The sequence below is a fragment of the Hippoglossus stenolepis genome, chromosome 6, assembly GCF_022539355.2.
Source record: "Hippoglossus stenolepis isolate QCI-W04-F060 chromosome 6, HSTE1.2, whole genome shotgun sequence".
In the NCBI taxonomy this organism is placed as follows: Eukaryota; Metazoa; Chordata; class Actinopteri; order Pleuronectiformes; family Pleuronectidae; genus Hippoglossus; species Hippoglossus stenolepis.
The window spans coordinates 2,367,028-2,388,682 of NC_061488.1; the positions used below are offsets into that span (position 1 = coordinate 2,367,028).

The 21,655-nt window shown below is 47.6% G+C and overlaps 1 protein-coding gene across 4 annotated transcripts; it reads right to left on the reverse strand.

The window, feature by feature from the left end:
• agap2 (ArfGAP with GTPase domain, ankyrin repeat and PH domain 2) lies at positions 1 to 21,193 on the reverse strand. Of its 4 annotated transcripts, none has more exons than XM_047340408.1 (19): positions 20,817 to 21,193; positions 11,096 to 11,154; positions 9,959 to 10,046; positions 9,756 to 9,841; positions 9,534 to 9,669; positions 8,795 to 8,929; positions 8,604 to 8,722; positions 7,791 to 7,946; positions 7,583 to 7,657; positions 6,683 to 6,787; positions 5,737 to 5,917; positions 5,474 to 5,599; positions 5,196 to 5,330; positions 4,669 to 4,728; positions 3,980 to 4,131; positions 3,686 to 3,776; positions 3,058 to 3,280; positions 1,865 to 2,144; positions 1 to 1,218 (listed from the first exon to the last, which is right to left on the reverse strand). In XM_047340408.1, exons 1-19 carry the CDS (start codon positions 20,977 to 20,979, stop codon positions 1,012 to 1,014), a joined length of 2,577 nt encoding a protein of 858 aa, XP_047196364.1. In that variant the 5' UTR covers positions 20,980 to 21,193; the 3' UTR covers positions 1 to 1,011. The 4 variants fall into 4 exon arrangements, with proteins under 4 accessions (XP_047196364.1, XP_035015422.2, XP_047196363.1 ...); XM_035159531.2 differs by lacking the exon at positions 20,817 to 21,193 and adding an exon at positions 14,895 to 17,289; XM_047340407.1 differs by lacking the exons at positions 4,669 to 4,728; positions 20,817 to 21,193 and adding an exon at positions 14,895 to 17,288.
• Positions 21,194 to 21,655: the final 462 nt, after the last annotated feature.

A 21,655-nucleotide genomic window follows, 5' to 3' on the forward strand; every position in this document is an offset into this window, starting at 1 on the left:
TTTCTTTTTCTAAAAACTTTATTTTATTCTGGTAACTATTTGTTTGAGCTCATGAGGGATTCACTCGACCCACAAAGTGTCAAAGTGACAGTGACACCTGCACCTGCTTCATACTGGGACTCATGGGATCGACCTACACAACAGGAATATGAGTATGAATCATGTCGTCATCCCAAATCAAACCTTCAACAAATAGCCACATGTTTACACATGTAAAACTTTTTTTTTTTTTTTACTGGTTTATGTTTTTGTGACGTGTCAGAGGATAAGAAATTATAAAAGACAATGAAAAAACAAACTTGACATATTTTCAAAACTACCTGTAAGAAAACATTTACAAAATCGAGTCTGAATCTCCGGCTGTGTCTTCGTTACAGAGTGAAACATTAAGTTTGTAGTATAGATACATTTACAGAATATTAAAGTCTTGACCTGTGAGAGTAACACTGACATATTTCATATTCCAAACCATTCATGTTTCTAGTCTAAGCAGAATAATCTCAGCTGATCCGTTTATATATAAACGGACCTTAACACTGCGGCAACGGGGACACGCAACTAACAACAGGACAAATTGTAGGTTTATGTTTTATCTGTAAAGCCAAAGGAAAAAAAGCAGTTTTGGTCCAGTCACAGAAAATGTGAGTAAAAGCAGCTCCCTGGTGACGTGAGGCTTCGCTCAGCGCCACACTCGTTGCTTCTCCCTCATCTGATTATTGCACTTCATCTGGACGAAGTGGAACCGAAGCAGATCCAGCGTCTGCTCGGAAACTACAGACGACGGCTACAAAGTTCTACTCGAGTCATTTCGTATTTGAGGTCAACAACAACACAGCATTTCAGCAATATTACATCTGTCATCAACAACAAAGTGAGTATTGCTTTTTAAGTTGTTTGATATGTTGTTCAGTCTTCAGAAGCATTTTTTTTAAATCATTAGTTCTGTGATATAGTTCTGTGATTTTTCTTATAGTACAGAATCCTCCCCCCCCGCGGCATCTGCAGTCCACGCTACGACACCCGCTTCCTGGAGCTGGTCCGGCCCAGGCTGGCGGTGCTGGAGCGGCGGGAGAGGACGGGCGTGGCAGTGGTGGGGGACGTCTCGTTCGGACAACCGTGCTGGAGCAAAATATCCATGCAGCCTTTGCTCCCATTTTTTCGGGCCATCATCATGGGCGTCTGGCCTTGGCTGTCTTTCGCTTTCACGTCGATCCCGTACTGCAGAGGAGAGAGAAGATGACACTCGCTCAGAATAAGATGATTTATGGATTGAATATCGTTCACAGGTAGAACAGTGAGAGCTGCTAAACTCAAACAACTGAATTCAGTTCATTACCACGGAGGAGATTTCACCTGACACAACACCTACGGAGGCCGTGACGTCTCACACAAGCTCATTAACGGGAAACACAAAAGCAACAGGGGCAACACAACCTATTCGTGGACACATGAGTCGAGTGAGTTGACATTTGTGAAAACCTGGTGAAGTCAGTTGCTGCTTTGAATGTGATGCTTGTTGATTTGAGATGTTACAGATGCTTAGAGAATCCGGAAAGACAGAAAACATCTGCACCACAACACGTCAACAAACAGCATTGAAAACAACTCCTTGGTGGACGTGGTTAAATCAGTCGACATGTTCAATGTGTCAGAATCCATCAGACAAAGAAGATTCTTAATTCATCTGCAAAAATAAAGTACCAACTAGGAAAAGGAGATAATTCCAGGACCATAAAACTCAGGTTCACTGCACATCGCTTGGTTTTTTAATCTCATCCACATCCTACTTTATTCTGGAACCTTTACATTCTATCAACATCGATGAATCCATGAGGAGTTGAAGAACCAGAGAGGAGAGACCCACCCAGACGAGCAGCTGAGTCATGACCACGTCCCCCAGGTGACAGGCGGCGTGCAGGGCCGTGCGCGGCGGTGAGGTGGAGCCGGCCGGCTGAGCGTTGATCCATTCCTTGGTGCTGTGGGCGAGGAGGAGCAGCAGCCGGGGCAGGTCTCTCTCCGTCACCGCAGACAGGAGCCACACCGGCGGACTGTCGTCGGGCGGCTGGATCCCCGAGGTCGGCTGGAGCGGGGCCACAAACGCCCGCTGCTCGTACTTCGCACGGATCCAGGACTCTCTTCCCTCACTAGGAAAACAGACACACAAACAGGAGACGTGGTGTCAGTGTGTATTCACATGTGCAACGTATCAGGATGTGATCTTCTCACAAAGAGAAATCTCAGCAGAAAGAAGACGTCTTAGCGACCATCATGTTTTTAGTTCTGATGTCTAAGGGAAAAGTTATGTAAACTTAAAACTTTCAATCAATCACCAAAATCTGATCAGTTAATCCGTGAGTGTCAGTGAACATTTGTACCAAATATTAAAGGATTCTCTCGAGGAGTTTTAACAAAACATGTTCAAGAGGCAAAAGAAGAACTTAGTCAGGTCCCAGTGACTCTGACCTTTGACCTTTGACCTTTGACCTCCTTCTCTGAGTCAAAATGATTTGTTTTGTACCAAACGTTGAAGAAATTCCCTCGAGGTGTTTCTGAGATGTTCAAGATTCCGAGCTACATCACAGCTCTAGTTTCAACAATTCACAAGTTCCAGTTAAAACCTCTTGCACACAAATGTTATCAGATCTATGTGGGTTTTGAAACGCAGGTAAACCTGTAGAACTGAAGGGGATGGACTTCATTCTCTTTACCAGTGGAGGAGATTGTCTGTTTGCACGATACGGAGAAAGAAAACGCTGTAAAAAGCAGTAAGTGCACAAATGTTCAGGACTATTTACAACACGTGGAAGTTCAATGTGCATCGTAACGTCACAGAAAAGCTGCAGCATCAGCTTCTACTGACAAAATAAGGAAGTCGGAGTGTGATGTTTCTACTCCAGGTATTTGACCTGGAGTTCTGACCAGTGGAAAAGAGGCTTTATAGACTAAAAGTTAAGAATAATAAGTTAAAAAAAACATATGAAAATGTCCTTTCACTGATCAGATCCCAAACAGATCACCTCCCAAGTCCCAGGAGCTAAAACCAGAGGTGGAACCCACCGTGTGGCGTTGGGCGTGGGTTTGGTTCTGCCCTGCGTGCAGCCCTCCCAGATGCTGTTGGCCATGTGGTTGCCGATGGCGGCCAGGACCTGTGTGAGCTCCGGGGGCCAGTCGTCCAGGTCCAGCGAGCGGACGCGGGACAGGTGAGTCCCCAGGTTTCGATGGATCCCCGAGCACTCGATGCAGATCAGCGCGCCCAGGTTGAGACTGGCCCAGGTGGGATCTGCAGGGAGAGAGAAGAAGGGCCGCTTACAGGAAGTGGTTTATTCTCATGGTGCCTGAATCCAAACGTGTCCAGGACGAGACTCTTATTCTTTATGTTAAAGAGTAAATGGTGTTTTCAAGTGACACGGTTTTCTTTCCAATCTTTTCTTTACAATTTTAGCTTTTTCACTAAGTTTTCCACTTAATGCTCAGATCCATTTAGTCCCGGCCACTAGGAGGCCAGCAGTGCCGCATCATCTCCTGAAGTGGCCCACATCTGTTGGCTTTGTTGGTGAAAGCAGAGTTGTCAACAGAGATTCATGGAGTCGAAACAAACAGTGTGATGTGGGACTCGGCCTCAGGCTGTGAACGTTGCATGAAAACAGAAATCTGCAGCTGGAGGGGGAAGACGTGTGGAACTCACTGGGAGCCTCACAGTCCACACACAGGCCGTTGCCCTTGGCGTTACGGACGGACTGAAGCGCCACGGCCTCGCTCTGGCTGCTCCGACGGGCCTGAACAATCACACAACACACACACAATTAAATTAGTATTCACAGGATCAACAGAAGATAAAGGAGAAGCAGATTTCTTATTTACTGCTGCTAATGTTTCAGTGAATCAGATCTAAAGGCAGAAGAAAAACTGTGAGAACGGAGAGCAGAGTCTGGATGACGATAACCTCAGTGTTACACAGTGTGTTCATGTCAGTGTGTACCTTGTTCCTGCCGCTCTCACACGACTGCAGACTGGCGAGAATCTGGCTCTCGATCGCCGACACCCACGCGTCCCTGTCCTCCAGACTGTGGGCCTCAAAGTGCCACGTCTGCCCCGTGAACGACACCACGATGAAGTCTGCGTTCTCCTCGTCTGCAGGACAAGAACAAACCCAGCTGAGATCTGCACGTGCTACACAGGTGACCAAGCTACAGTGGACGGCCATTTTGGATCTATAGTCAGGGGATCCGTTCACACCTGGTGTCATGATGTGTCCTGAATGGGACCAGATCAGATCAGATCAGATCAGATCAGATCAGATCAGATAAACATGGACCTCACTTCTGTCCATGAAGACCAAATTTTGATGTTTTTACCAAATGTGTGTGTGACTGTGTGTAACTGTGTGTAACTGTGTGTGTGTGTGTGTGTGTGTGTGTGTGTGTGTGTGTGTGTGTGTGTGTGTGTGTGTGTGTGTGTGTGTGTGTGTGTGTGTAATACCAGGTCTGAACGGGGTCGGTGAAACAAACACAAAAAATGCACATGTGACAAACAAACAAAATTTGACAGAAGGTGAAAACAGAAAAATCTTGTTATTACAATGAAAGTGAACAAATGAAGAACTGAGGATTCTGTGGATGAAGACGTATGAAAACAGAGACTGTGCGTTAATCTGCTCTCACTCGTTACCTGTCTTATTAATGTTTCTCAAGCTACCAAAGCTCTTTAATTTCCACATTTTACGTTTGGCTGCAGAGCGAGAGACAAGCAGAGGGGAAGAGAGAGAGAAAAGCAAACATGTTAGGAGGTGAAGAAACATTCAGAGGAAGAGCAACACCTCGGCTGAATCCCGTCCTTACAGAGCAGAGAGGAGAGAAGGAATCACAAACAGAAAACTGATGATTAAAACTATTTTTGATCACATGTGGCGACAGAAGCATCAGATCCTCCTCTTCCTCAAGAAGCCTCAAACATGCTCAAAGGTTTTATTTCGAGTATTTTTGTTCATTTTTCCTCGTTCCTCACCATCTGTGTGCGGACATATAATCCTCGTCTATAGACTATCAGCATTAAGAGCTGTTTTCAAGAAGAAGAAGAAGAAGAAGAAGAAGAAGAAGAAAGAAGAAGAAGAGGAAGAAGAAGAAGAAGAAGAAGAAGAAGAAGAAGAAGAAGAAGAAGAAGAAGAAGAAGGAAGAAGAGTTCCTGTGTGACGTTACCTTCAGCCTGTCCCACGGCTGCGTCTCCTTTCTGGTTCATGCTCTTCTTCCTCCTGTTCTTCTTCCTGTCGCTCATGGGAGACGACTGACCCACGTCCTTTCCAGCAAAAGGACCGGCCGTCCCTTCAAGGGCGTCTGACATCATAATAATAATAATGATGATGATGAGGAGGAGGAAGAAGAAGAATACAACAAATTTAAAGATACACGTCGTCTTAAACAGTAAAAACTGTCTGAATCATGTTGTTTACAGTGGTTTTCACGTCCTGTGCACGTACCAACACTTTGTGCTTTGGTGGACAACGAGGACGAGCAGCGCTGAAGACCTTTGTCTCCACCTTGAGGCGACAGTCCACCGGAGCGATCCTCCACCACGGACAGGGTGGACGGACACAGCTGAGGGACTGACAGACGAGAGGACGGAGAGTCAATCACATTCACACTTTGTGTAACTGGGCTGGTTTTAAACCTGCTGTGTTAATAAAAGACGTTTCACGCTCGGTGACTCATGTGCTCATGCTCTGTTTACGTGTGGCCGTACCGGTGCTGGTGCTGTCGGCGGCCGTCAGCTCTTTGCTCAGCCCGTTAACTCGAGGTAGGAGGCCGGGGGCCACAGGGGGGGGGGCCGTGGGAGCCACCGCCCTCGGAGGACGTTTCCCGGGAACTTTAACCGTCACACGAAGCAGGTCGATGTCTTTTCCGTGGATATTCTGTGTGTAATCCTAAAAGAAACACGACAGGAAACATTGACTTTAACATTGTAGAGATCGGATGTTTTCCAACATTTTTAATCGATTTCTCAGAGAATAATTCCTGGATCTTGATATTTATGTGTGAGTGTAGTTTGGTGCAGATCCAAATAGAAATCTGGATCTGGTGAATTTAAATATGGTTTCATAAGAGGACTGTTCTCTGGTGCAGGTTCAGTGCGACTGTTTGTCAGTTTGGAGGATTACGCGGTGGAAGGAGCTGTTATGGGTCAGAGTTACATATAATACACGGATAAAATATTTTCTGTCCAGCATTGGATGAAACTTAATGACAAATATGTCACTGAATGTTCCCGGTAAAAAAATTAAAGGTTCAGTGTGTAGAATGTAGTGACATCTAGTGGTGAGGTTGGATGTTGCAGCTGAACACCCCCCCCTCTTCCAAACATGAGAGAGAACCTGTGGCAGCGTCAGTTGTCATAACAACTCAAAAGGTTTAGTTTGTCCAGTCTGTTTTAAAAAAAATATGGCCGCTCCCCTAAATATAAAGTATTTGAATCACTAGGATTATTTTATATTAAATTCCTGCCAACAGATCCCTTTCACCTAAATCTTGCACACTGGCCCTTTAAGTTTGGCTGTTGGAGACGAATGTGGTTTGTACTGAACCCACTGAGGTGAAGTCGGGTCGAAACAGCTGCACAGTGAAAACCTCCGTGTGCTGAAGCTTCCCTGTGTTTTGCTGCTGAATCGATTCGCTCGGCGGTGTTCTCTTACACTGGCGCTGGAGTGGTACGACAGTGAGCCACTGTTGGACAGGGTGACGTACTTCTTCTTCCACTCCTTGTTCAGAGAGTTTCCACTCCTCTTCCACAGGGTGCCCTGTCGAGAACAAACACCAAGGTCAGCGCGCTCGCAGCCAGCGACACGTTGAACCTGCCTAAATTTAGAGTCGACATCAGAGAGCAACTCTTCAAAGTGCAGCAGCAGCAGCGCAGACAGAGAAACAGCTGAAAGCACAATATTAATATAACACCCTTGAGGAAGCGTGAACACGATCAAATAAGAGATTTTTTTTGTGCTGCTTATGTAAGAAGTAATAAATAGAGAAGAGATTTTTTGTTCCCACCTGAAGAAGAAATCAGCACATTACTGAGCTGCAAGCAGCCGAACCAGGTCAGTGAGGATCCTGTTTATCTGTTATACTGTTTGTAACGTGAGATAAAATACTGACGATACGATACGAGACGCAAGGTAATACGATACCATGGGATAAGATAAGATATAAACTGATACGACAAGATACGATAACATAAGATAGGATATGATAAGATAAGATGGGCTGCGATACAATAAACTACGATATACGATACTAGATTCTACAACATAAGATAAGAAACGATACAAGACGATGAGATATGAAAATAGACGAGAGAACAAGTGAAAGCACAAAATAGAAAAATGAAAATAAAATGAAACGTACTCAAGTTCAGTGGCACGAGGATGTAAACTGTATTTGTGTATTATGTCTAAGGAGATATTGAAATAGATGAATATAAACGTATATATAAATGCATATATAGACTGTCGAGAGGTATATAGGCACTATGACAGGTGTAGTACACACTATGAGTACAAGTATAAAAATGGTAGTAAGTTGGTAAGTAAGTAGAAAACCTGTTTGATGGGAACCCCCCGCGCGCCGCTCTGGTCTCCTTTGGCGTCACCAGCTTTCTTATCCGAGTCGCGGTTCTGAAACAAACACGAACAAACATGAAAACAGGCGTGTTCACAGGAGCAGAGAGTCGCCGGGTCTGAGCGGAGTGAGATGATGGTGACGGGGGAACACGAGGAGTGAGACGCCGACGTGTCGTCGACCACTGACCTTGAAGAGGGAGGGCCGTCTCGGGATGTTCTTCAGCGCTCGTGAGTTGACGCTGCCTCCCCCCTCGCCCTGTGCCACCCGCAGATCTCTGTGACCCACCACAGGGGTGGAGGGGAGGGAGTAGGCGTAGCCCCCACTACTGGGGCCGTTACAGGTCTGAGAGGTCAGAGGTCAAGATGCAGAGGGAGGGATGGAGGTGAGAGGGAAGAGACGGACAGGGTGGGTGAGGACGGGGGAGGAGATGAAATGAGTCAAACAGCACGCGACCGTGGACAGAATGAATCTTACAGTCGGGGGAACAAGAGGATGTGATAACCATGGAGCTGAGATGGATGATGAGCGACCTGGAGGTGACGTTTAAAATTACACTTCAGTTTGATAGATGACTTTAACTTTCTAATGCATGTAACTGATCTGCAGACGAACGCTACACAACCGAAACTGCCCAGAGAGAAACATGCACACACCGCTACCTCCAGCAAGGAGGTGGCGTTTCCATTTCCTCTGTGAGTTCGCAGGATTACGAACAAAGCGACTGGTCTGAGTCAGAGAAGGACTCGTTAAATTTTGGTGCTGATCCGGAAAATGAACCAAATGAACCAACCAGCACAGGAACGGGGGGAAACATCACGTCTGTGCTGGAAGGTCATTAATCACAGTTCATTACAGAACTGACACAACGTGATAATTATGTTTTTATGTTTAGATTAATTCAGAGTTTCAATCTTTTTGTTGTTTCATGTGAAAGGGGCTAAACTGGATTAAGACCTAAGTGCAGTTGTTGGGGGGGTGGGGGTAAGGGGGGGGTGGTACCTGTCCCGGCAGCGACGCGGATCCGGGCGTGGAGCCTCCCGAGTGACTGGGGGAGTTGGGAAGAGACTTGCAGGCCTGGAGCGCCGCCTGCTTCTTCTGAGCCACAATCTTCTGAGCGGCTGCAAACACATTAAACTGTTCAGTGACCTTCAGTCTCCGTGTTGAGGGCGTGAAAGTCTGAGTGAACTCACCCTCTGAAAACACTCGGTCCACGTTGAACCCGTAGGTGGCGCAGGTCTCGTAGAACAGCGAGTGGCGCACGTCCACGCACAACTGTCTGGCTCGCTGGTCCTCGATCACACGGGGGTTGGTGCTGCTGATCTTATCTGAGTGAAAATACACGATTAGATAACTCTGAGTTTAGACTGAGGAGCTCTGCACAACAACAGGGAGGGAAACTGCTGTTGAAGGGTTTTCTCTGGTGTTTACTTTATTCTGTGTACTTTAAAGATCTCATGATAAGTTATATCAAATCAACTCTTCTCTTCTCATCAACTTCATTTAATTAAACGCTTGTGTCCCTTTTAAGTGCAACATTTTAAAGCTTAAATGACGAGTTCAGTTTGATAAGTGTCCTTTGCATCCTTCAGTTAACTCATGGACTAATTCCAGAAATGTCCGTCTGTGTGTATGTCTGTCTGTGTGCTCTGTCTGTCTGTCTGTCTGTGTGTGTGTCTCTGTGTCTGTCTGTGTGTCTGTTTGTGTGTGTGTCTGTCTGTCTGTCTGTCTGTTGTGACCTTAATCTTAGTAACTCAATAACCTCTCTAACCTGAAATATGTTGACGGAGGTAAAGACTTATAAGTCACATAAACTCAAAGTTTTCTCAGGAAATTAAAGTCAAACTTTTGTCCCTTCTGGTTTTCTCTCTGTTTACTGGACACCAGTAAACAGAGTTTGTGAGTCTGCGTGGCTGTGACTCTTGTGCCGACCTTGTGTGCCGACCACTATGAGCGGCAGGTCCGAGCGGAAGGTGCTGAGTTGGCTGTAGCGCTGGTACAGCTCCTGGAAACTGGCCTCGTTCTCCAGACTGAAGACCAGGATCACGGCGTCGACCCAGCTGCAGAACTGAAGGGGGAGAGGGGGACGTTAGCCCCGGTGCTCAGGCCGGATGGACGAGGACACAAACTTACTGCTCACTCTAAGAAAAGCACCTGTGCATCAGGCGGCCCGGCCTCCTCCCGGATCAGCAGCAGATGACTCTGTCCGTCCACCAGCACTTCCTTCTTGTACCTGCCCCCTGAGAGACACAGAGACATTCAGCAGCTGGTGACCGGATGAAGCCACACGTCTCTGAATACATCATATCACACATATTACATCTGATATCAGAAACTGTCTGTGGTCAGTTTCTCACCATCAGTCTTCTCCAGTGCAACATAGCTGCCTGTGATGTATTTGTTCACCAGCGCTGACTTTCCGCTTTTCAGACTTCCCAGAATGCCCTGAGAAGCAGGAAGGAAACACATATGTTTTAAATATACTTTTTAGTTCCTCCATCAAATATGTTTTTGTTCCTGTTGGTGTGTATCAGAAAGATTTTACATTTCTGCTAATGGACTGATGTGATGGAAGAAGTACTCAGATCTTTTACTTACTATAAAAAAAGAAAAAAGTATTTGAATACTGAAAAATAAAGGTTATTCTAATGTCCTTTATTATAGAAGATGTGTAATAAACCATTGAGGCCGTTTCCCTCTGACTATGATCCATAGTTCATTCCTAATCTGCAGTTTCAGGCGGATTTCCTCACTGAACTTTACCCTCAGACGCTTCGGTCACTATCACTCAGATAAGAGAAGACTGCCACGCCTCAGCGTGCGAGCAGCCTGACACCACAACCTGCAGACATCTGCATTATATAAGTTCACATTATCTCAGCATACAAGCTTATTTTATCATTACTGCATAAAGGTTTATTTACTTTACGAGTTTTGTCTGTAACAGAGAATCACGGCTCGTAATCTAAACCGTCACATGAATGTGATTAGGGATGAAAGCCCCAGGATGTAGTGGAGTAAAAATAACTTCCAGATATTTTCTAAATCTTGAAATCTCTGTTTTTGGATCTAATGTCAAATTAGAGATGAGTTTTAAGAATCATAATTTAAGTTTAATTTAAACATCAAATTCCTTTACATTAAACTCAAATACTTTCTATTCATACATCTCAAGTCCGGTTGTTATATATATGCGAAGGTGGAAAGTAACTTTACTCAAGTAGTATTTTTGAGTTATGAGTAATTTACTTAAGTATCACCCTTTTATTTTGACTTCCCTACATTCATTCATTCACACATTGGAATAAATGCAGAGGAGTAAAGACAGAGTAGACTTGAAATGTGTGAATCCAAAGTTTTTGAGTGTAAAGTCAAATTAAAGTCCTGAGTTTTCCCTCTGATTAAAAACCCTGACTGAGTAAGTGGAGTAAATCCTCCTGCTTCCCGTCTCCCAGGTGAGAAGTGCAGTGTTGAGCGAGCAGGACTCTTCTCACCAGCCTCAGCTCGGGGATGGATCTGCTCAGCGTCCACTCCTGGCTGTTGGCGATATTTACTGGAGGGAGACGGACAGAGACAAACAGAGAGTGAGGCGGAGATCCATCACTGTGACGGTGAGCAGTGGAAACGGCAGCCGTCACCGGCGCCTGTGTGGGAGAGCGATGAATCACACCGCTGCAGCCTCGCCGGGCGTCTTAATGAATATAACCTTTCAGTCACACCGGGGATCTAACGCGCTGCAGCCACACCACTCGTTATCCACTTAGCTCCCCACTGACCAACAGCTGTGTGCCGGGGCCAGGGGGGGTTCAAAGCCTGAGACTGGGGGGGGGGCTGGTGGGAAAAAAGGTTGTCTCCAACCAGACAAGCTCTTTTACTGGATCCATATTCCTTCATGTTTGTGATATTTGATCCCAGAGACCGAGCGTCGTCCTCCTCCCTTCATCTTCCCTCCCTTCTTATTCGGTTTCCTCTTTGAACCAAATAAAATATGGATCCTGTGAATTTAAATGTGGTTTTAAAAGGGGGCTGCTGGGTCTTGGTGGAGGTTTGAAGCTCTCTGAGCCCTTCTAGTTGCATTAGACATTAAAATAGAATTTAGACTATACGACAAGATGGAGAATATCCCTCGTACGTTTGAAGATCTTCTGCACAATTTGATTTACCAACCACCAGTAGATGTTATCAGGTGTGAGCGTCTACCAGCGAAAAGAATATAATGGATTTTATGAGAGCAAGCGTTCAGTTTGAGCACAAGCAGAGCAGATCGGGCAAGGGACATCTGAGTGAGAGCATTGAAAGATCTGAACATGAAATCAGTAAGATACAGAGACAAGATAAAGATAGAGGAGAAAAACCCCATATGTGTGTGTTTCATGGAGACACACAGCTGTGGCAGAAGAGGTGCGGTGCCCCCGGTGGGATGTGACGCTCACGCTCCAGCTGCAGCTTCAGAGGGACGAGAACAGACGAGGCCTGAGGTCAGAGACACGCCGCTGCCACTTTATTAGGTACAAACCTGGATGAAAGGGTTAAGGGCCGAGGATGTAAAAGCCCTTTGAGACAAATTGTTATTTGTGAATATGGGCTATACAAATAAAATGTGATTGATTTGATTGATAAAACTGATGCACTCACACCGACTCAAATATCCATTTTTCATTCAAACGGATTCACAGAGAAGCTCATGACACTTTCTGATGATTTCTGTTATGAAGCTTAGCCTCACTCATATTAAAGGAAAGGACAATATAACAGAAACACTATTAAAGGTATTTGGTCATAAATCAAAGTCCTGGACAATCTTCTCTCATGTTAGATTAAAACATCTCTTGGGGGTCTGCAGTTAATACAGCAGCAGCTCGACTCTCCCTGGAAACAGAAGGTGTGACCTCTACCCCTCAAATTCAGGATTGATTTTAGAGTCTTTATTGCTTGTTTATAAGATTATGAACGAGCAGGCACAACTTTCTCTCGTTGAACTTTTGCACCTTCGTCCTCCAGATTCTTCTGGATGTCCTGAGAGCTGGGCTCAGAAACAGAGGTGACTCTGCAGCGGCTGCGTCTAATCTCTGGAACGGCTTCAGAGACGTATAAACCGTCCCTAAAGACCCACTGCTTCTCACTGGCTCTCAATTCAAGTGGAGTTCGACACCTTGATTTCAATCTGCTGTTCTGCAGTATTTAAATTCTCAAGCATTTATGATGTTTGATGTTTTACTGCATTTGTATTTTTGAAAATCTAAATGATTTAAAATGATGAGAATAATGATCACAGGCCCTTCCTAACATTTTCAATACTGCACCAAGTGAGAGGTTTACAGCTTTAGCTCTTTGTAAATCTCTTTCATATCCAAGCAGAACTGGAAATGCACACTGAAATATCCTGAACGAACGGAATCAAATCGGAATTCGGATCGAGAACCTTGTGAATCTGATTTGAATCGATTTGGGAAATCAGTGGCGATACCGAGGAGGGATATTACCGTCTGTACTATCCAGTAGTTGTTGAGAGATTTCACTCAAACCATGAACACGAACATGATACTGGCACCAGGGGGAAGGACCGCCGATCATTACAGTAAGTATAGGATTCATCATCTGGGAACCATGGCTGTCTGTGCAGTATTTAATGACAAATGGCTGCTGAAATATTTCGGTTTGGACCAAAGAGGAGGACTGCCCGACCAAACCAGACGCCAGATATTAGACAAGACCAAACCAGGAGAGGCAGAGACAACAGGGGCGAGCAGGAGGTGCTGGTTTCAGTCCTCTGAGGGACACACGGCCTGGTATCGTCCCTCGTCCTTCAAACACAGAGGATGAATTAACTGGAGGCTGGGTCTGAATCTATGGAGCGTCGGGCCAGCGCTGCACAGATGCTTCACGAGAGAGGGAGTTAAAAAAAAAACAGAGGCTTATATACGAGCTGCGGCTGCAGGCAGCTCGAGCCCGGGAGGGAAAAAGAGCAACTCCTACCACACACACACACACACACACACACACACACACACACACACACACACACACACACACACACACACACACACACACATGGACTGGGTCCATCTTGTCTGTCTTCCTGAGTCAAAGCCTCTTTATGGACGGACAGTGTGATCCAGTGTTCGTGGCCTGAAGCTTCAGAAACCGACCGTCTTCTAACTTAACGCTGTGTCTTTTCATTTCTTGGCAGAATCGTCACAGTCGTGTGTCAACGCCTGGACACACGTATTCACACAAACACACACACACACACGTACACACCCCGCCACCTCCACAACCCCCCACCGTTTCATCAGACTCTGCCTCAGTGGCAGGCAGCAGAAGCAGCAGTTCTACCGGTTGCCATGGCAACACTTCCTCCTGCCCTGAGAGTGCGTGGGTGTGCGTGTGTGTGAGTGTGAGTGTGTCTGTGTGTGTGTGTGTGTGTGTGTAGTCGGCGGGCCCATAGTCTCACTACTCGAGTGAATCCACAGTGTGCATGTGTAACAGTGTGAATACACAATGAATGAATGAACATATAAGACACACGCTCACTCCCACAGGCTGACACTCGCACGCCGCAGCCACAACCACAGTCCTACAGTGAAGCTCCTGTTTTCTTTTGAATTTAAGGGAAGAGAGTGGGGGTGTACGGTGGCAGAACGTGTAGTGGGCGGAATATCAAAGACCTGGATTAGAAATGTTCTTCCCTTTTTGATGTGGGTGAACAAATATGGTTTCACGTCGTCTCCTTCACTTCCCTGACGGCTTCATGGAAATGAAGCAGAGCGGCACAATCCGCCATCCTCTCCCCCTTGGCTTCATTATGAGATTTAAAGCCATGCTGGGAACGCTGTTTAAGTGTGTGTGTGTGTGTGTGTGTGTGTGTGTGTGTGTGTGTGTGTGTGTGTGTGTGTGTGTGTGTGTAAGTGAGTGCAGAGATTACCCCTCCAGCCATGTGAAATCGGCCCAGCGCTCTGAGGGGAATTAGATTAAGACTGTCCAAGACGATTCTATTGTCAGTCCGCACATCAAACAACATCATCCATCACCAATTTGCAGTCGCACATGGCTTAAGGAAAATGTTTCTCGACGTGTAACAGAATTTAAATATTTTCTGTGTGGGGGCTCAGAGAGGATCAACCGCACCCAACGCCTGCGTGGATGCCTGTGCACAGACGAGGTGGCAGCTCCGGGATAATTGTTTTGGCAAAGACCCGAAGACCAGACTCTGATAACGGTCTGTTGTCATGTCAACACGGAGGCTGGGTTGACAGGGGAGTTGTGTGTCTGTGTGCGTTTGTGACCTCTTACCTTCCTCCTCACTGGAGTCTCTCTGTATATAGACAGGGGGCGCTGTGGAGGAGGACCCCACCGTCCCGGAGCTGCTCTTGGTGAAAATGCCGCTGATGAACTTGAGCATCTTCCGGTCTTTGGCGGAGCCGCGTTGGCCCTGCTGCGCCTGCTGGGCCAGACCCAGGTCTTCAGAGAGGCTGTTCAGGTCGCTGTTGTCCAACGTGCGGCTTTTACCTTTGCGTGTTGGTTTGGACCCCATGTTGGCCGGTGAAGGTAGAGAGGTGGAACCGGCCTTCAGTCTGTCCTTCCTGGGGCAGTCTCTCATCACCGCAGCCAGGCCACCTCCCACCTCTAAAGGTATTCCAGCATGAGCCTCGTCCCGCAGGTCCCTCCATTCTTCTGGCCGGCTCGCCTCGGCCCAGGAGGCCCTGCAGGGGCCCGGAGAACGCATCTGCATACGGCAGTCCTTGCGGTCGAGGCTCTGGGCCGAAGTGGGGCTGCGCTCTCTGCCGTCCCTGGACTCTCGGCCTCGGGTGGCCACGCTGCTGTGAGACTTCAGCAGACTGACAGGCCGCTGTCCCGCTGGACGGATAGGGAGGCTGGTCCTGGTTGGGGTGCGGCTGGGCTCCACATACACCTCCGTTGGTGGTGTTGTGGTGACAGATGGAGATCGGCACTGCTTTGCCTCTGGTGTGGGAAGTGTCGTCTCAACTCTGAAGTCTGTCTCTGCAGACTTGGTGTTGTGAGGTGTCTCAGCAGGTAAGGGGATGGAGAGGCTGTACGGAGGCTTTTCACCTCCTTTACTCGGGACGTCCACAGCGGACGGTTCCTCATCTTTCAACGGGCTGTGGGGTTTTCTTTCTCCATCTTCAACACCCTTCACACCAGCAGCATCCTCAGCTCTTTGTGGTTGTCCTGAAATCACTCCAGCTCCGTTCTCGGCCTGTGCCGGGGCTCCACCTTCAGCCTCCGCTCTCACCCCGGCCTCCTCCTCTGCCCTTCCTCCTGACCCGGCCTCCACCTCCTTCCCCTGGGTGCTGTTCTTGGCCTCTCCTCCATTCTCCTCCACGGCCTCTACCTTGACCAGGGTGAGGGAGATGAGGTAGGTGGTGCGTTGCTGCAGGGCGCCGCTCATGTGGTCAGGCTTCAGTGGACTCACAGTAGGTGAATGAAACCAGACAGACTGGCAGGAACGACTGACAGCTCGCCGGCGTGTTGGGATGTGAAAGAATCTGACGGCACGACGGAGGCAGAAAACTTACATGGAGGGAGATTAAGTTTCTCCTCAGAAGATTCAGCAGCAGCAGCAGCAGAGCGGCTGCTGGTTTCATCCATCCCCCAAATCCCTGTGTCTTTGTTTCAAATGTTACTGTCAGGCACAGATTTCTTTGTCCGCCGTCTTTTAAATTTTAATCTCGGGAAAGAAAATCCACTCTTGTCGAATCCAAGAAGCTCTTTTGTTCCTAGAAAACACCCAAATTAAAATCTGCACACAGCTACTCAGACACATACATCTTCATTATGGCGTCTGATGCCTCCTCCTGTATGGAAATGATTTACTTGACCTTATTTGTATGTGCAGCAGCCACATCCTGTATGTGGCACATCCTCTCCACTCCAGAGCAGAAATCTTCATTCAATCCAGAATAACAACTGTCCCGCATCATACGTCATCCATACAGTCACGAGCAGCAGCTGGGACGTGAAAAGGTGAAGACTTCTTCTTTGAATTCTTCAGTGTCACCCTAAGGCAGCGTGGCACCGTGCACCCGGAGCTGTGCGCAGTCCAGGATCATGGGCTCTCACTGCGAGGCGCACATGTGTGTTGACAGCAGCATCCATCCAGGGAGGCGGGCGGGGAGGACATGGGTGAGGGAGGAAGGAGGATGAGGAGGGGAAGCCAACGGAAGCCCGGGCGGATATCTACAGATGTGTGGCCGAGTCAGGGCGCGTCCGGCCATCACGCCCCTCTCGCTGTCTCCCGGGTCGCCTGCGTCCTCTGCGCGCATCAGGCTCTGGGCATGACGGCACAGAGGAGGAGGAGGAGGAGGAGGAGGAAGAGGAGGAGGAGGAGGATGAAGAGGAGGCGAGTCACTGCTCAAACTGCTCCTGCCTCTGAAGCTCACCGGCACCGTCACACAGCTTCAACGAGTCCACACACACACACACACACATGCATACATGCGCTCAGAGCAATGGAAACTCCAGTGTCCCTGCACATGCCCCTCCTTGTTCCAATCAACAGTCCGCACAGCACAGAAGGACCCTGCTTCTCCTCTTCCCTCCTCTCTCCTCTCACTCTGTGCACAGTCCCTGTTCTTTATTGCTCATCCCTCCCTTCCCTCCATCTTCCAGAGAGGAGGGGGTGAGGCAGCGCGCAACGGCTGGTGGTGAAGCAGCCGTTGCGCGCACACGCAGGCCGGAGCCGCTGAATGATGGGAGACCGCAGGGAGAGAGATCAGTGGGGGGGGGGGACTGGTCAGCCAGGAGTGATGGACAGAAGGAAGGAAGATAGAGAGAAAGAGAGAGAGAGAGAGAGAGGAAGTGTTCCCTGTCTCATTTATACAGCTGCTGGTTTCATCAGGCTCGTCCTTCTGTGTGTGTGTGTGTGTGTGTGTGTGTGTGTGTGTGTGTGTGTGTGTGTGTGTGTGTGTGTGTGTGTGTGTGTGTGTGTGTGTCTGTGTGTGTGTGTATCTGTGTGTGTGTGACTCTGTGTGGCTCCTCCTCGGCAGGAGGCTTGGCTTGTTTGTTGCTAAGGTGTTACAATCTTCCTGGCTCTGGTGGCACAATCATCATCTCCTCCATGTCCTTCCTCCTCCTCTTCCTCCTCCTCCTCTTCCTCCTCCTCCTCTTTCTCCTCCTCCTCTGTAATGCAATTGTTCCCAGGATCTCTGTATCAAAATGGTGTTTCCATGAGAGAGAGGAGAGTGTGTGTGTGTGTGTGTGTGTGTGTGTGTGTGTGTGTGTGTGTGTGTGTGTGTGTGTGTGTGTGTGTGTGTGTGTCGTACATGTGAGGGAAAGAGGTTTCCTGTGAGTGTATTGATCTGTAGTCTATTGCCCACTATGGCATGTGTTCATTAGCAGGAGTGGACTCGCAGCATGAACCAGAGTGTGAGAGGACGGGAGACTATTGGACATCAATAGCTGGACCACAGAGGCCAAAATGGATTAAACACACATATTACTATTTGTGTAGAAATACAACAAACCCATGTAAATTACAACACTTCTATATTGTGACACTTTGTGTGGGAGAAGCTCGTCGATGTCCTGTGGTGACACAGGTGCAGTGATACACAACACACAGCTGCTTTCCTTTATCACTTTATCTGGAAATAACTTTTGATTAATCGACTAGTTCTTCAGTTGACAAAACCGTGAGGAAACTGAAAGATATGAATCAAAATGTCCTCGAGCATCAGATCTCACATAGTTCAACGCTCAAAATATTGAATTTAACTCATTTCCAACTCAGCCAAGGAGCTCATATTTCACCTCTGTCCGTTTGTCTGTCTGTGAACACGATCACCAGAAAACACCTGAACACGTGACCATGAAACTTGGTGGAGGGATGTGACGTTGGTCTGGAAAGAACCTGTTACATTTGGTTTCAGATTTGTATCAGGAATCAAGGGATTTTTTTATCCACTTCCTTTATCGTTGTGAGACGAACATTTCCCAGAGAACAATTTATGGAACCTGATAAAAGATAATCCGACACATTTAGGGAACTGAAGTCTGTGACTGAGTGAATTTCAGGGGCTGTTGTAGTGCATCTGTGGTTTTGTGCTCCAGGTCCTCATCTTATGATTCGGTATCTGTTCTCTATTGCTGTGTGACTCTCATTTACCTTCTAGTCAGCTGATGAAAATAAAAACCACATTAGCAGAGGAGGTGTTGCAGTTGGCAGCAGAGACACTGCAGCAAACACGTCCATCACACGTCCATCACACGTCCATCACACGTCCATCACCTGAATCATCACCGGCTGTAATTCCAGGTTAATGACTCTCTGATTTAAGAAACAAACCCTTGATGTGGAATCAGAAGCTGCGTCTCCCTGCCTCCTGCCATCATCCCATAAAACACCATCAGACTGTCCACCTGCTCAGCCCCCCCCCCTCCCCTCCACAGTCAGTGAGAGGGCAATAACGACTCACACTGAATACAAAACACCTCTGACAACCGCCTTTGGCTGCAGGGGGGGGGGGGACGTACGACCTGAGGAGAGACCGCAGCCACAGAGGAGGAGTCATGAATTCAGCCTCCGAGCTGGTTTGAAAGAAAAACATCCAAACACGCTTCTGGGCTGGTGACGTTCGAGTGTGTGTGTAAAATCCATTCTGACGTGACGTGCCTGTGTGAGTCCAAGTGCACGTGAGGTTGCTGCAGTTGACTGCGAATCCAATTATTGTGAAATAGACCCACAGACAGTGTGTGAGATGCATAAAATCAGGTTGTCTTCAGACAGACACTCTCAGAAACACACCCCCTCGCTCACATGCACACATATGGGCAAAGCTGCCACCAACACACACACACACACACACACACACACACACACACACACACACACACACACTGACACCCATGGCCGGGTGCTGTCAGATGGACGGTAGCCAAGGGCAGTGGTCATGCTGGGTGATTTTTCATTTCTCCCTCACTGTGAGCTGTCCTCTTCACATTCTCCCCTCTCCTCCGCTCCCTCCCGTGCTGCAGTGCACACCATCACATTTAAATGTCTTCACTTAGCTGCAGCTCGACCTGCTCTTCCTCTACATCTCTTTCTTTTTTCCTCCCGGTCTTTGTGGCTCGGTCCCTCGACCACATCCTCCTCGATGATTACGTCCAAAAGAGAGGTGGCTCCCTCTTTAGCACCGGAGAACTCTACGCTCACGGATCCAGGCCCCACAGAGGATACGCACACTTTGTTTGATCCTCACTCCAGCAGCCTAATTACATTTATAACACATTTGAATGTTTCCACACGTCTCAGAATGTGTCTGTCACATCCTAAAAAGACCTCAGAGCCTCACCAGAGAGACGACTGTCCTTCAGCTCACACACAGAGAGTCAGTGAAACAGCCTGAGCTCAGAGTGATCGTGTTATCAGGTTGTGTGGACGTCACTAGATCATATTCAATACTTCACCACAGATAGAGAAATATTACACAGGCAGGTTAACAACTGCCCTCGTGTAACAAGTTCATCTACACGTTGAACCAGCTCTGAACCAGCACTCAGTTCTCTTCGGTGAAAAAGTGTCATCAGAGGGTTTCGCTGGTACTTGAGTACGTCACAGAACCTCAACAGCAGCCGCGTAGTATTTCTCTTCTGTGGTATTGGGACTTTTGCCTACGTGTACATCTCAGTACTTCTTCCCCTCAACTATTCTACTGAAAAGCTGAAAACGTTTCATCAGCAGCACCTTGTGGAAGTGGAGATGTGAGGAAATGTGAAGGCCCTGTTTGTCTGAAAGGAAGTGGCTTTGAGGGCAGTTGCACATTGGGTAGACAGGAAGTAGGCCGCACAGCGGGTTGCAGCCTGCTGCCATGGCGATGGCTTCTGAGGGATGTTGCCATTGGTCGCCCGTGTCCAGAGGCGGACTGATAAAGTGGATGCCAACACATAGCGGCCACCAGGAGGTCAATTCCCCCCCCCCGTGAGATGAGAACAAACATCGAACGGAGAGACTCTTCCCTGAAAAGATAACGAGCGACACAGGAAACACAGAAGACGATATCATGTAACCGACATAGCTGACAAGTTCCCCCACACCTCGACGAAAAGAGACTCTAAGTTCACTGTGAAACTGCCACATCATATTAAAGTCAGAGCATCCACCAGACTCTACAACTACTCACAGGTAACATGTCGCTTTCAACCAACAGACAAAACTCTGCCACAAAGACTCACTGAACTGGAGAGAGATGAGCTCACCTTGAATACCGTGGAGGTAAACTTTGAGGCCCGAGCGAAGCTGCTGATCCTGAACCCTTTCAAACTGCTTGGAGAGTCTGACGATGGCGCTCTGCAGAGAATCATACCTCTTGATCTCTAACTTTATGGCAGAGGAGTTCACCGATTTGCTGTTGCTGTTCATCCTGACACGTGGATCTGTTGAAAAGTGAAGCAAAGTGCTCGTTTCAGCCCATTTGGAGTCCCGGCTGTTTGTTCCACAAGGTGAAGTTGACAGAGGACGGAGAGTCAACGCAGCGTCAGTGGAGAAGAGTCTCTCTCTCTCGCTGCCGACCACAAAACGTCAGCACACAGTGATGTGTCTCAGTTTCCTCTGCAGGTTTGAATCAAACTGAAGTCACTTCCTTATTTCAAACCGTGTTGTGCTGTAAACGGCAGCTCTGACGGCTGCGGTGATCACACGTCAGCCTCATACTGACACTATCACAATCCTCACAATCTCTGACACCAGTAGGACACTCGGTGTTTTCAGTGTCGTACCGACTCTTGATAAGAGGATTTTTAACTGAAATAAGTCACTGTCTTCCTGACACGTTGGCCTGTAAGAGCAAAATCCCCCCACACACACACACACAGGGTTGTATGATTGATGCAGGTTAATAAAATTCCCCTTCTTTGACATTGCAAGATGTTTTTCAAAAGAACGAGTGATGGAGAGGGATCCAGTTTTAGGGGGATGTGGTCTCACAGATTTGGTTTAACGATACAAATCTGTGAGACCACATCCCCGAAGAATGATCCTGCCATCACCCCCTGATGTGTGCAAGGGCCCGATTATCATTAATCATAATATAATCTCT